Source organism: Solanum pennellii, chromosome 1, assembly GCF_001406875.1.
Source record: "Solanum pennellii chromosome 1, SPENNV200".
In the NCBI taxonomy this organism is placed as follows: Eukaryota; Viridiplantae; Streptophyta; class Magnoliopsida; order Solanales; family Solanaceae; genus Solanum; species Solanum pennellii.
Genome location: NC_028637.1, coordinates 98,493,350 through 98,507,450, shown reverse-complemented (window position 1 = coordinate 98,507,450; position 14,101 = coordinate 98,493,350). Strand labels below are relative to the sequence as shown.

General features: G+C 33.8%; 2 protein-coding genes across 2 annotated transcripts; both read left to right on the top strand.

Moving 5' to 3' along the window:
* The first annotated feature begins 1,084 nt into the window (after positions 1-1,084).
* On the top strand, positions 1,085-8,083 carry LOC107015519. Its single transcript, XM_015215830.2, has 3 exons — positions 1,085-1,351; positions 4,510-4,639; positions 6,820-8,083. The coding sequence occupies exons 2-3, from the start codon at positions 4,520-4,522 to the stop codon at positions 7,942-7,944; spliced, it is 1,245 nt and encodes a 414-aa protein (XP_015071316.1). The 5' UTR covers positions 1,085-1,351; positions 4,510-4,519; the 3' UTR covers positions 7,945-8,083.
* Positions 8,084-10,638: 2,555 nt separating this feature from the next.
* Positions 10,639-14,100, top strand: LOC107005694. Its single transcript, XM_015204373.1, has 3 exons — positions 10,639-10,924; positions 12,710-13,065; positions 13,239-14,100. Exons 1-3 carry the CDS (start codon positions 10,846-10,848, stop codon positions 13,821-13,823), a joined length of 1,020 nt encoding a protein of 339 aa, XP_015059859.1. The 5' UTR covers positions 10,639-10,845; the 3' UTR covers positions 13,824-14,100.
* The last annotated feature ends 1 nt before the right edge of the window (position 14,101 follows it).

Below are 14,101 nucleotides of genomic sequence, written 5' to 3'. Positions count from 1 at the left end.
ACCCCCACCCCACCCCCACCACCACCCCAAAAAAATAATAATTTTGATTTTAAAAAATATTTTCAATGTCATAAATTATGTTTTACTCTAGTAAAAATAAAAAATGTTTCTCAAAAACATTTTTCATTCATAAATCAACCACTAAAAATCATTTCCGAAAAATATTTTCTACTCACTAACCAAACATGAGAAAATAAGTCCATAATCTACTTGTTTTCCAGGAAAACATTTTCTAGGAAAACATTTTCCATGGAAAACATTTTCCTCCATACCAAACACACCCTTATTTTATAAGTAATTTTCTACCCCTTTTCGGCCTACGTGACACTAGGTTGAAAAAAAAAGTCAACCAGCGTTGGACCAACAAGATAGTGTCACGTAGACCAAAAAGGGGTAGAAAATTATTAATAAAATAAGTTCAGGGGGTAATAGGACCTTAGTATAGTATAAGTCTGTCTCTGAGATTTCGAGCATAGGTTGAGGGGGCACTTATATATTATCCCTAATTAAAACATTCAATTTATAAAATGTTTAATTAAAAGTTTGTATAATGAAGTAACATTGTAATATTCAAAAAGTTATTTGGTGTGATGAATAGTTGTTACACCAAATTTGGTGTAACACTATTCACACACCAAACTTGGTGTAAAACTTAGTGTAAGTTGGAGCTCAAAACATCAAATTTTACATCAAATTAGGGCCAATGGTTAATGAAATTAGGATAGATGAATTTTCACATTAGTTGGGTTAAATTTTACTAATGGGTTAATTTTTATTCATGGGTCTTCACATTGGTTGGATCAGATTTTACTAAATGGGCCAGATATAATATAAAATACAAAATAAATTTTTTTAATTATAATAATATATATACACATGGAGCCATGAAGGTGTCATATAAATTAATAAAATTGATGACATAATAAATTAAATATATAAGAATAAAAATAAATATAAATACCTAAAGGTAAATAATAAAGATAAATATAACAAAAAAATAAATATGACCAAGGTTAAATATAACCCTTTTTTTCAAAAGATTAAGGACAAATATGACCCTTTTTTGAAAGGTTTACAAGTTATGTTAGTCTTACACCCTTTGCATAACCAATTTTTTTGTTTAAACGCCTTTTAGTATCTTCTTCGCATTCTATATTCTCATTCTTTGGGGGTTTCAGTTAGAAACGCAGAAACCAAATCAATCAGCCTCTCTGCTATGGCTGTCAATGGAGAACAGTCGCACCAATCTCATAGATTACGTCAATCTGTTCCTACCGCCCAGAAAAAATCAAAGTCTGATGAGAAAAAGAAGGGCGTTTCCCAGGAAAACAATAAGCAACATAATCCCAAGGTACTCATATTCTTTAATTTCAATTTTAATTTTAACTGTTTTACGCTATCCTGATAGATATTTAGGCAATAATATGTGTTATGTAACCACTTAGTAGATAGCAATTTCAAAGTTTTAGTATTGCTAATCAAATACTAGTAATTTCCTGAGACTTACTGACAGTTGCAGTTAATTCCACTGTGAAAGCAAAGAAATTGCAAGCAGATGTTTGGTTTGGTTAGATGTCATTCATTGACTTTTAGATCTGATCTTCTTATGGGAAGTCACTGATAATAAAGTCTCTAGCAAAATTTTAACAGTAAAAGAGCAGAAACTTTAATTTGAAACATACCCGTGTAAATGCACTAGTGGAAACCGGGGAGAAATGGAGTGTAGGTAGGCTTACTCCTACCTTGCGAAGTTAGAAAGATTGTTTAAGATAATATCCTTTACTCAAGTAAAGCATATTAAATAAGATAAATGCATAATAGCAATGCAATTCTTAATTTGATGATTACCCAACATGCTTTAATAATATTACGTTCCATCAAGTGAGTAAATAGGAATTAAGATCTACTAATTGTTAATATTAGGCTTTAACTTAAAGATTGGATTGATCGGTTAATCACGATCATCAATAATTCATTTTATTTTTGGGATTTTAATCCACTTATTTACACCTATGATTGTTTTTTTACTTGATTATTATGTTATCTAATGGTGTAAAATTTCTTTTGTATGAAATTTATAATCCATATGTGTAAAGAAAGAAGAATAAAGATTGGTTTCTTTCTTATACAAGTCAAACTGTCCGATCTTCGTAGTTACTTAGTATTAAAGCCGTCAAAATGGACTTGACCTTTGAGGCGATCCAAGTCAAATCCGCTACTAGGGATTGTTTTTGTTATGATTTCTTAAGTCCATTTAAACCTGATGTTTATAAAGCCAGCTCAAGTCAGTTCACTGGTTATTGAGGCTTGACCGGAGTTAGGTTGAGGCCGTCTTGTGGGACAATTAGACTGAACCTTTATTGGTGGAGGAAGGGATAAGTGATGGATTCCTATAGAGCATCCAGGAAAAGCTAGCTCCTACTCTTCCTCCTTCTCCTGAAGGCTATTTAATTTAAATTAGAAATTTAAAAGAAGATTGTGAAAAAAGAGAGTAAAACTAGGAATATTGATTATCAAATAAGTTTTAGTATCTTACAAAATGCTTTACTCATTTTGCAAATCCTAATCACCAAGTATAGAAGTTGCATTCATGATTATGATTTAATGTAAACTCTAAACTTAAAAAAGAAAATTGTGAAAAAGAGTATAATCTAGGAATAGTGATTACCGATTAAGTCTTGGTATCTTACACAATACTGAACTCACTTCGCATTAAATATCCAATTCTAAAATTCCTAATCACCAACTATAAAAGTTGTATCCATCGTGAAAATGTTCAAACTTGTTTCTACTAAAAATCCGATATACATTTTTATTCAAATTCAAAGTGGTAATATTTTAAAATGAATTTAATGATTATTATTTTTGATGATGTAGTTGTTTGATAATGTTCAACTAATTAAACTTGTATATAAATGCGAAAGAAGATAATCTCAGCTCAAAAAGAAAAGGGAATATGGCAAAATTGTTAGATGCTACAGACTTAATTGGATTGAGCCTTGGTATAGAAATTTACTAGGTAATCACTTTCAAATTTAGTGAAATCGTGAAATTAACAAAAATGAGCAATCCTGAGCCATATTGTCTCCTGCCTCGATGATAAAGCCAACCAAAATTACCACATCATCAATTCAAAAGAGAGATGAGTTTGGATATAATGCTGATTCATTCAAATTTACCTCCTACAGACTTGATGAAGAAGGAGTATATGATATTAATTAAAACAACTTTATGAATTGATTCAAATGTGTTGGCAAGTGTTAGTGCTGAATATGTACTTTCGTATAATTATATGTTAGAAATGTTAACAAATTGACATACAAGTTCGGGTATAGATTGAAAACAATGAAGGATCAGTCCACCCCAACCCGTGACACGCTTTTAAGGCTGGGCTAGGCCGGCCAATTTAAGGCTTTTTAACATGAAGGGCTGACCCGCCCTAACTGATCGAATTCCTTGGTCCGCATACCTTAAGCTGAATTAGATTAGACTGCTCTATTTTGATAACTCTAGTGGAAATGAAATTACTAGAAAGATTTTGACTTGAAATTGTGTAAGGCAATGAAATGTCGAAATTCTCCTCCCTTTATTAACTTTGTTTCCTTATGTATATATATCCAAAGAAGCAAACAATATTTCCGTTACACAAACTAAACTCTTTGCTAAATTTTTTGGAATCTTGAACTATCTTCACTCTCCTCTTCCCATACGGTTCTCACACCGCTAGGGTTTCAAGCCCCTTTTTCCCCTTCTTCTTTCTTTACAGCAACTCAACCCCCGGGCATTGTGAGTTCTTTCTTTAATTCTTCTAAATTTTTTTAATTACCTGTATTCATTAAAAACTCTTAATTTCATTTTTATGATTATCCATTATATATGTCAGGAAAAGTGATTTATTCTTAATTTGGTCCATTTGATCGTCATCTGTTTCAATTGTTAGAATGTGTTTTGATTCATTGTATTATGCTTATGTAGGACTAGTTGTATGTAAATATTTCACGTTTCAATTGACCAAGAATTATATATATGAACCATCGTATTTTACTCAGATTTATGATATGATCTATGTATGAACGACTTATTTAATTGCCTTTTGACACTTTGTTTCAAAATTCATTCTTTATGGAAGATTACTTTTCTAAATCTATGGTTTCTTAATTTTTAGTATTGTGAAATTTCTTGATTGTTGATATTTTGATTTCTTCGAACCACAATTATCAGGGAGATGAACTGCTAAATGGTGATTGGGAGATTAACATTTCTAAATCGATGATTTTAATTATAGTGAAATGTCTTTCCTTCTTTTGATACTAATGATTAGTGATTGATGAAGTAGAGAGTCTAGAGTTTACCTCATCTGCTCCTTTTATGAGATCCTAATTTCTCGCATACTAAAACAGTATGTTAGAGTGAATTAGGTTATTTTTCTTTTGATTGTTCATAAGTATACTTTGAAGGAGTTTATGCTTTAAATTTTCTTTTGTCACTAATACCGTGCTTTTTGTGCAGAAAAAATTAAATGGAATTGTTGAAGGACAACATGATGACTAATAGCTCTGATGAGTTTGAGAATAATATCATGGCTGATGCTGAGGAATTTTCTCCCGCTATTCAACAACAGGGCAGTGGGACTCACAAGGTATCGTTTTCTTCCTCTCCTATTTTTGAGTATTTTTATTCGTATTATATGAAGAACAATACTGAAACTTATTCATTTCGGTACAACAACAACATACCCAGTGGAATCCCCACAAATGGGGTCTGGGGAAGGTAGGATGTACGAAGACCTTATCCCCCCCCCCCCCCCAGCCCTCCACCTTTATTGGATAGAGAAGTTATTTCCGATAACTTTTATTATTGAATAATAGTGATTTTTTCTTCTGATAGATAGTTCTGCAATAGTGAAACATATCTAGGTTACACAACCAACAATTACTTGGATGGATGAAAATTACTATTCATTTTGCTTCATTTGAACTCATCTCATTCCAAAACCATTATTTTTTTTATGGCCTTGCTTCAGGAGGCCTATTTAGTGAGTTACTACCTTCATTACTCAAAGGGGAATAATAGTTCTTTACTGGTGTAATAAATTCAGGGCAGTACAGAAAATGCCTCAAATGCAGGCTATCTATTAACCTTCCTGTTCACTTTAAGCTGCAACCTTTTGAAGTTCTGCTGGCTGAATATCTTTTTGTTTGAGGGGATGAACTTGTTTAGGTTGAGCTATTACTCCCTCGACTGGTAATTTATGTTCTCTAGCCAGACCTTTGTGCCTCCATTCCTGGGTAACAGTTTTCAGTGGCTGTCTTCTCTTTAGTGCCTTCCCCAGCTGCTCATCCTTCTCATCTTTTTGAAGACATTTATGTCCTACTATCACGCTTTGTTTACAGAATTCTTATCTCCAATCATAGTCCACATCTTGCTCATATTGTTCTCCATTTGGATCTATAATGGTAATCGTCGTAGGTAGAGGTTTAGTGACATTTACCTCAATGAGCATCCTAGCATAAGATATTCTAGTTTGTTTGGAGGTGCATTCATCTGCGTAGATGGGAGTACCTACAAGACTGGCTATCATACTGAGAGAGCCACATCCCCAATATCAACAATATTGGGAATACCACCCACAGAGGTATTACTGATGGAAATTCAACACTGAAATCAAAGTTTGGTGTCCACTTCTTCAAGATGATCGGCCTATTATTGTGGGAATAAGGGCCATTGCAGTAGATTGCTTGCATATCATCAATGGATTGAAATTAATAATATAGTAACCTTTATCATGAAAGAACACATCCGAAGTCGCTATGTTTTTCCAATTTGTTGCAATGTACCTGACATTGCATTATATCCAGAGGGATCACCAAGGAAGTATGCTATCACAACACATTTCACTTCTGAATTTTAGGTTCAACTTTCTTATTCTCTAGTTGAGCAACTAATTGACCATCCAACACTTGAGGAGGCACATAAGTGAGTGACATACCTGATGCAACAGATCTGTTATTTCGAAATAGATTTGTCCAAATTAGAACTTCCGGCTGGAGCTTCTCTTTGCCCTTTTAAGAATCACTTGATTTTGCTGGAACTGGTCCCATGCTAAGCGCTACTGTTTCGTTGGTCTAACTTCGCATTATGCTCTAACAGTTTCACTAGGGGTTATACTCAGCTGTGAAGGGGTAAGAATAAGTCGTTTTACCAATCCCGATCCAGAATTTCCTACTCCATTACTCTGCACTTCATCTCCCTCAGGTGAACTTAGTTGCTGGTCCTGTTGTGGTTGACTACGAGCTCCACTATCATTCACAACTATAGCTTCTTTCCTGGGTCTCTTTCGTGCTTGCCCTTTCCCTCGTCCCTGTGCCTGAGGTTGCATTTGTGTTTTTGCCCTACCTTTCACCATTGATGCTATTTCCAGAGCACGTTAACTAACATGCGCCCAAAGCATGATGCCAAATCTTGTAGACAGTTGGAGACCTGTTACAGTGGTTTTCTTATTATTATTTATTATTTTCACAATTTAATTATATAGGCAATCTAAACTCCCCTATTTTTTTTAGAAGCTGCTTCTTTAGATCTCGCACTTTCTGATAATACTTTTCTCTTGTTTGTCTTTCCATTGTTTTCCTTTTTTTGAGAGCTGTTGATGAATACACTATTTAAATGAGCCTTTGTAAGTGAATTAAGTGTCCAACCTAAATAGAGAGGAGTAGAAATAAATGTTTCAGGTGACTTACATCAACTAGTATAAGTTTAAGCTGTAATTGATATGTATATATCTCTTTCATTTAATTAAATACCTCTTTTGTCTTGCAGGAATGGAATGAAGTATCAAAATTACCTGCAGACTACATCAGGAGAGAGGATATGGAGATGAAAGATGTAGCGATGAAATATGTGTTGCCTTTCCTTCCTGGCAAGTCCTTGATGAAGTTTCGGGCAGTGTCCAATGAATGGAATCATTGGATAGGTTGTCCGTTATTGGCATACCAGCAAAGCACTTCATTCCAGAAACTTTCAGGCTACTTTCATCAGATTGTGGATGTGGATCTCCAATCTGATCCTAACTTTTTGTCTTTGGATCATTCTGCGAATGGAGTCCCCAATCCTTCCCTGGGTTTCTTGCCTGAAAAGATTAAAATTCTCAGTTCTAGCAGCGGGTTGCTCCTTTGCCAGGGGTTAGAGAGTTATTACGTTTGCAATCCTCTGACCGAAGATTGGAAATGTATCCCTCCTCATCAATATTATCACGGATCTAATCCAGCTGTCATTCTTGCGTTTGATCCTGAGGGTAATATTGAATCATATTTTCACCTTGTCGCTGCTTTCCCTCTTCTTGATCAACCAGTTGTGCTATTTGAGATTTACTCGTCTAAATCAAACTCCTGGAGGCGCTCTTCTTCAGAATGTCTTGAGTTAGAAGATACTACTCTTGTTGGTGGGGGATTATATATGAAGGGGATGGGGTACTGGAGTACTACATCAAATGGTGTGCTAGCATTTGATGTGAAAAATGAGGTTGCAGCAGTTTTACGTGTGCCTATTCCACCCGGGAGATATGGCGCGTTGACTCAGATAAAGGATGAGTTATCTTACGTAACTGTTTACAACGATTGTGGTGATGTTTTTATGTTAGATATCTACGGAGGAATGGACATGAGCTTGAATCGCAGTGTGTGCGTAAATCTTGGACACAAGAAGTCTCGGCGAACATTGGAGCAAGATCCATTTATTGACAATGGTAATGTATTGTGCAGTGTATTACCGTGCATAAACAGTGGTGATGACATTGTAGTGATGTGGACAACTGAAAGGATATATCTTTATTACCTGAGTGGGCAAAAGGTGGAGACTATTATCACTCCTGGACAACTAAATCCAAAAAGAAGATTTATACCGTACACAAACAGTCTCGCTGCGATACATGAGCTGAAGAAGTAGTTGTTTTGTTGCTGTCAAGTAGAATTCTCATCTTGTTTTGTTTTTATTTGACCTGGATTGCAAATTATTTGTAATAGAAATGTTTTGGATTGCCAATGTAGTTTGAACGTTTTCTCCCTTCACTCATTTTTAGTTTTTACTTGTGACTGTCAGTTCCTTTCTATTGCTACTGTTTATAAAAATATAAGCTTTACGGGTAAGAGGTTGAGTTTCCAGCTAGTGATTTGACGATGGAATGTGTATCATTTACTAACTTGAACTGATCCTTCTTGTTTTTCTCACAATGAAGAATTGAAATTTTTATTATTCACGTTTACTAGCATATACATATTAAGATAAAAAAGAAGTAAGTAAATTTGATTATATGTTTTTAATGAAACTGGGAAATGGGACAAATTTAAATTAATTTGGGCATTTATGAGGATAATAGACATTGGATGAAAACATACAGTTTGTTGTAATCAAGTACAATATTTACTCTTCAAATTATTTCTAATAATTATTTTGAGAAAAATACTAAATGGAAAAGAAGAAAATAACATTCTCATAAATTGGGTTGTTCTCTACTTACATACTAGTAAAAATATCTGATGTTATAATTAGGATAGGACAAAAATGAGGAGATACACGCTAAGTAAAAGTGTCTATCTATAACTAATAAAATTTGATGCAAAGTAAATAAATTTTACTAGTTTAAACTCTAATTATGTGTATTCACTCGAATAAATGAGATAAAAAAATATATGTAATTTGTTCTTGAAACGCTATATTCAAGTCCGAAATCCCACCAACAAAAGCAAGAAATTTATCTTCTGATCGAACTTCTTTTACCCTATGATACAACTAGCTAGTTAGTGTAGTTAGTGTGTGAAGTTGCTAGCTAGTTATATATATATATATATCAAACTAACAGTGATGGAGTCAGAAATTTTGTCAATGATGTTAAAGTTTTAAGAATTTATATTTTTTTTAGCAGAGTCGGTGTACAAACATTTTTTTAGTGACGAGTGGGTGCACCCAAATTTAAAAATTAAATTACATATCACTTAATAACTAAATCATACGGAAACTTAAAATTATAAAACTATCAATGGTTTAAATCAAAACTAATGAATAAAAATCAACAAAAACAATTTTAGCTACTAGTTTAATGTACTCCCTCTAGTTCATATTAAATTAATTGTGGAGACTTTTTTCGTGATTCAAATAACCGAATGTTTCAAAGTTCAAGAGAATTATCGAAACTTATTTGCATATTTACCTTTTTTTTTATTAAGATTCTTAACTATTTACATTTTCTAAAAAATAGTTTAGAAATAATCAAAAGTATAATAGTGGATAATAATCTTTAATTTTATCTTTAAAAAAATCTTCAGAATATGTATACGTGATAATTCACTTAATACAAATCGAAAATACATAGAAAAAAAATTAAAATCTTAATTATTAGGTTAATCAATTTAAGGCTATAAACATATTGAAGATACGCGACAGCTATTTCTCGTTTGTGTTTTTTTAAGGGAAAATGCATAAGTACCCCCTCAATCTATGCTCGAAATTTCAGAGACACACTTATGCCACGTAGGTCGAAAAGAGGTAGAAAATTATTTTTTAAATAAGTTAGGAGGTAATAGAACCTTAGTATAGTATAAGCGTGTCTCTGAAATTTCGAACATAGGTTGAGAGGTACTTGTGCATTTCCTCCTTTTTTATTTAAAAAGAGATTGTGTTACTAAAACACAACAAGTGAGTACTTCTTACACATAAATGAACACACTTACCATCAGACCACTGGCCTTTGTCATGTCTTCGGGTGTTCAATTAATTATATATCCGATATTATATACTAGTATTTATATATATATATACACAATATAATTTTTCAGCAAAGGGTGTTTCGCTGACCAGCTCCGCCCCTGGAGGACTTAGGTACCTTCCTTCGTATTTGTGTATCCATCTTGTAGTTGTAAGGAAATAGCAATGGCATAACCAAATAAAAATTAAAGATGTATTTATAAGGTATGTCCTTTGAGCATTTTGGTTTCACTGTTTTTGTCTGAGTATTATTTTTTGCCGCCATTTACGTTGTTTGTAATTGGTGAGATCATAAGAAATTGTTAAAGATGTATGTGATGTACTTCTAAATGGGGTTGTGAAATCAATGGGAATCAAACAAAGTCGTTAGTTTTAGTAGTTCATTATAGTGCTTAGTACTATTCTTATTGTTAGTGATGTATATATATTTTTAGATAACATTCTTGAGACAAAGTATTCACATGAATATATTGAAATATTTAACTAATACCATCATACTTTTAATATCGTAAATTTAAGATTTGTAGTACGCATTTGGGATGGAGTTGCATGTTTTATTAAAATGTCGTAGAGGTCTAAGGTTGGACAAGCTAAGAGTTGAGTAAGAATATGATGTAATTAACTGATATGAACAAAATGTGACAAGATTAGAGGATTGCTTAGATGGTAAACGTTAGAGAATGTAATTGAGTCTGACTGTCTGAATGAGCAAAGTTAATCAGATTTTTGATTAATATAAACTCTTTTTAAAAAATGTAATAATGGATGATAATATTGAAGTTTTCATGCATTGATGATATTTATTTTTCATTAAAATGAATTATTAAGAAATTTTAATACATTTTTTTTATGTTGATGACTTGGAAAGTAATATTTTGGTTTGGAAGCATGTGTGATAAATTAATTTATGGAATTTTATATGTCCCTACAGATCTAATGATCCACAACTGATCCACCCAAATCCTCTTTTGGTAAAAAGGGTAACTGCAAAAATATATTTCTTGACAAAAAGTGATCGGCAATTGTGAATTCAGCCACCAACTGCCACCATTCAGCTGCTGCTCGCCGCCGTCAGCTCCGGCGATAATGAGATCCAGACCACCATTGGTACGCAGGAGATCGCCTACTCATTATGACACAGGCACCCCCACCTATCAACCTAATGGTACTCTTTTTAATTTTCACCCAAATTTTGAACTTTTCTGCTTTAGATTTTCCGGTTTCTGTTTTTGTATATGGGTTTTTGTTTTCTTGCGTTTTTGGCGTGTTTTCGATCTGGGTTTTGCTTCTTATGGGTGTTTGTATACTTTGATGGAAGAAATCAAGAAACCGGCCCAAGTTTTGTCCTTTTTTTATTTTGCTGGTGATCTTGAGTTTCTTACTTCTCTATTACCTCTTTCTCTTCGGCCCAAGTGTTGTTGTGTTTGCTGCATAAATAGTTACAAGATGGGAGTAAAGGATTAGTGATGAAAATTTTTAGCAGCTAATGCTAAAAATAATTTTATTTTGGTATTACTCAAGTACACTGCTAATGGGATTATACTTCCATATAGGTGATTGGCGAATTTAAACTAGGAAACTGTAAATGAGGGACTATTAATTAGGAGAAAGGAAAAATTCATTTGCTCGGATAGACGGGATATCGTAAGAGATGATAAATTTTTTATTTCTTCAAATAGATCTGCTGATCTTAGACATAGTTGCCAAATCTTGATAGGTATTGTGCATCCAAGTGGCCGTTATTTGAATCATGTATTGTGTTGTAAATCATATCATAATAAGCAAAAGATACTAAAAAGTACATACGATTTAGTGGTTTTGACAAACTGTTATGTTGGTCTATTCATTTAATGAGTGACCAAACCAAGTTCGGAGTACACGAGTTGAGTTGAGTTTTGCACACCCGTTCTTATGCCATTTACAGATAGAACCATTAATTAATATATTTCTTGAGATAAAGGAGGTAATTATAGTTGCAATTGAACTTGTGAAATTGAGGAACACCATCATATTATAGTTTTAAAATAAATTCTTGAAGCAAAGCAGTAATAGTTGTGAGATGATGGTATGGAGAAGCGGCAGTGCGTTTGACAGGGAATATAGTTCATTGATGTTAATTTTTTGGGGTTCCACTTTTGCATTTGGTATAAATCACATGGTCCGCATGTATTGAAGTAATTTCATTTCTTTGTCGGGCCTGTATATGCTTTTTTAACTTTTAGTTCCAAGTTCACTGTGTTAATTACTCTTTTCCTACTAGGTTTGTAAGGATGCCTCTATGTATGCATACTTGTACGCATTAGGATGACTTATTGAACTTTTACATAACCTGTACCTCACAAACTTATATACAACAGGCATAATATATTAAGTTGGAGTGAAAAATCTGAAACGATAGGAGATAATTCTTAGAGTTCATAATCACAATTCCAGTTATATACAACGTATCTAGTATGCTGGTCAGTGATGCTGTCGGTTGTCTCTGATATTACATTTATAAGTAGTGCATGTATAGGTATGGATTCTTCTAGCTAAGATTTTGGTTTCCTCTTTCTTGAGGAAGATGGAGAGTGGAGATCAGGCTAAATTTAATTTCTGTCGCAGTTTTTTGGTTCAGTCTTGATTATTGCAATTGTACTTGCAGTTCTTGACTTCTTGTCCTACGAGAAAAAAATTGGTTTTGGTGATTTTGTCCCCTCTGTTTTTTTCTCTCTCAATTTCATTTATGTGGGTTTGTCAGTTATTAGGGACCTTTCTTGGAATAAACACACCTTCCTTTTTTGTCTTTTTTAACAAGTAACAATATTTTTGCTCTGTTGTCGGCATCTTGCTCCTTGTTTTTAAGTTGATTGATATGTCTGCATCAAACCGTGAAACCTAGTATGTAAATACATCCGTCCATCTCCTAGCATTCTGCATACGTGACATTAAATTTTGCTGTTTATTATAGGATTTGACCAACATGACCTAGATAGTGGGGCAAGGAAGACAAAGCACAAGGGAAAAAATGTTGTATGGTCTCCGGCAATGGACAAGTGTTTGATTGAAGCACTTTCTATTCAAGCAAGAAATGGAAATAAAGTTGACAAATGCTTCAATGAAAATGCATATAACGCTGCTTGTGTTGCCGTTAATTCTCATTTCAGCTTGTCCTTAAATAACCAAAAGGTTGTTAATCGTCTTAAGACAATCAAAAAGAGGTACAACACAATAAGGAATATCCTCAGTCAAGAGGGATTCTCTTGGAATCCCAATGCAAATACAATAGACTGTGAAGATGATGATCTTTGGAAGAGATACATTGCTGTAAGTATTAACTTGTTATGCCCACTTTATGTTCTGAACTTTGTATTAATTCCTTTCTTTGTGTTTTGACGTTTCCCCTTTTCATTTACCTCTCTAAGTTCTCCATGTAACATATTTTTTTTAAATCCGTCTGCTAGTTTGATGCCTTTGAATATTATCTAATATGTTATCAGGCACACCCTGATGCTAGGACCTTTCGAGGAAAGCAGATAGCCATGTATGAAGAAATGAAAATCGTATGTGGAAATTATCAAGCTCATAGCCGCTGGGCAAGAACGCCAGGCAAAGTGAACGGAAATCCAGTGATAGAGTGCAAGTATGAACAAGAGTCTGCATCATATCTTTCAGCAAGTTCAGATCATATGAACGATTCAGATGGAACGGAGACACAGTCCTCTGCCAAAGAACCAGTATATACTGAAATGCTTGCTAATAATGAAGATGAAGATGAGCCTGAAGCTCAACCTGAGGGGCAAACTGCAAAACGGACTCGTAGCTCAGAGACACTTCAGGATGCAATGTTGGCGATAGCTTCAAGCATCCGACACCTAGCTGATACAATTGAGCAAAGCAAGTACACCATTGACACCCCTGCTCTTCTGCAAGCTGTAATGGAAATCGAAGGTCTGGAAGAATCAAAGCAAATGTACGCCTTTGAGTTTTTGAATGAGGACGCTACCAAAGCCAGAGCCTTCATGGCATACAATAGAAGACTCAGACGAATATATTTGTTTCGACTGTTTGGATGGTGGAGATAATGTTTAGATGATCTGTTCTACTACTTGTTGGTCCTCTCTTTTGATGGATGAGTCCATTATATTTACTGTTCCCAAATTTTGTTTGGAGTATTCACTGAAGAGAATGCTGTCCATACATAAGAAATGTACTCATATGTATTCAAAGCTGACACAGAATTGTACAGGAATGTTGTACTATGATCCTTGTGTTGCTTATTTTATCAAATAACTTTGCAACTTTGTACCACAAAAGATATGGTGCCTTTTTGTTTATGAAGAAATTTCCTTTTTCACTGGAT

Coding starts and splice junctions, on each gene's coding strand:
- LOC107015519 (XM_015215830.2), top strand. CDS start 4,520: ATGGAATTGTTGAAGGACAACATGATGACTAATAGCTCTGATGAGTTT. Junction 4,640..6,819: donor AGGGCAGTGGGACTCACAAG/GTATCGTTTTCT, acceptor TTTGTCTTGCAG/GAATGGAATGAAGTATCAAA.
- LOC107005694 (XM_015204373.1), top strand. CDS start 10,846: ATGAGATCCAGACCACCATTGGTACGCAGGAGATCGCCTACTCATTAT. Junction 10,925..12,709: donor CCCCACCTATCAACCTAATG/GTACTCTTTTTA, acceptor TGTTTATTATAG/GATTTGACCAACATGACCTA. Junction 13,066..13,238: donor TTTGGAAGAGATACATTGCT/GTAAGTATTAAC, acceptor ATATGTTATCAG/GCACACCCTGATGCTAGGAC.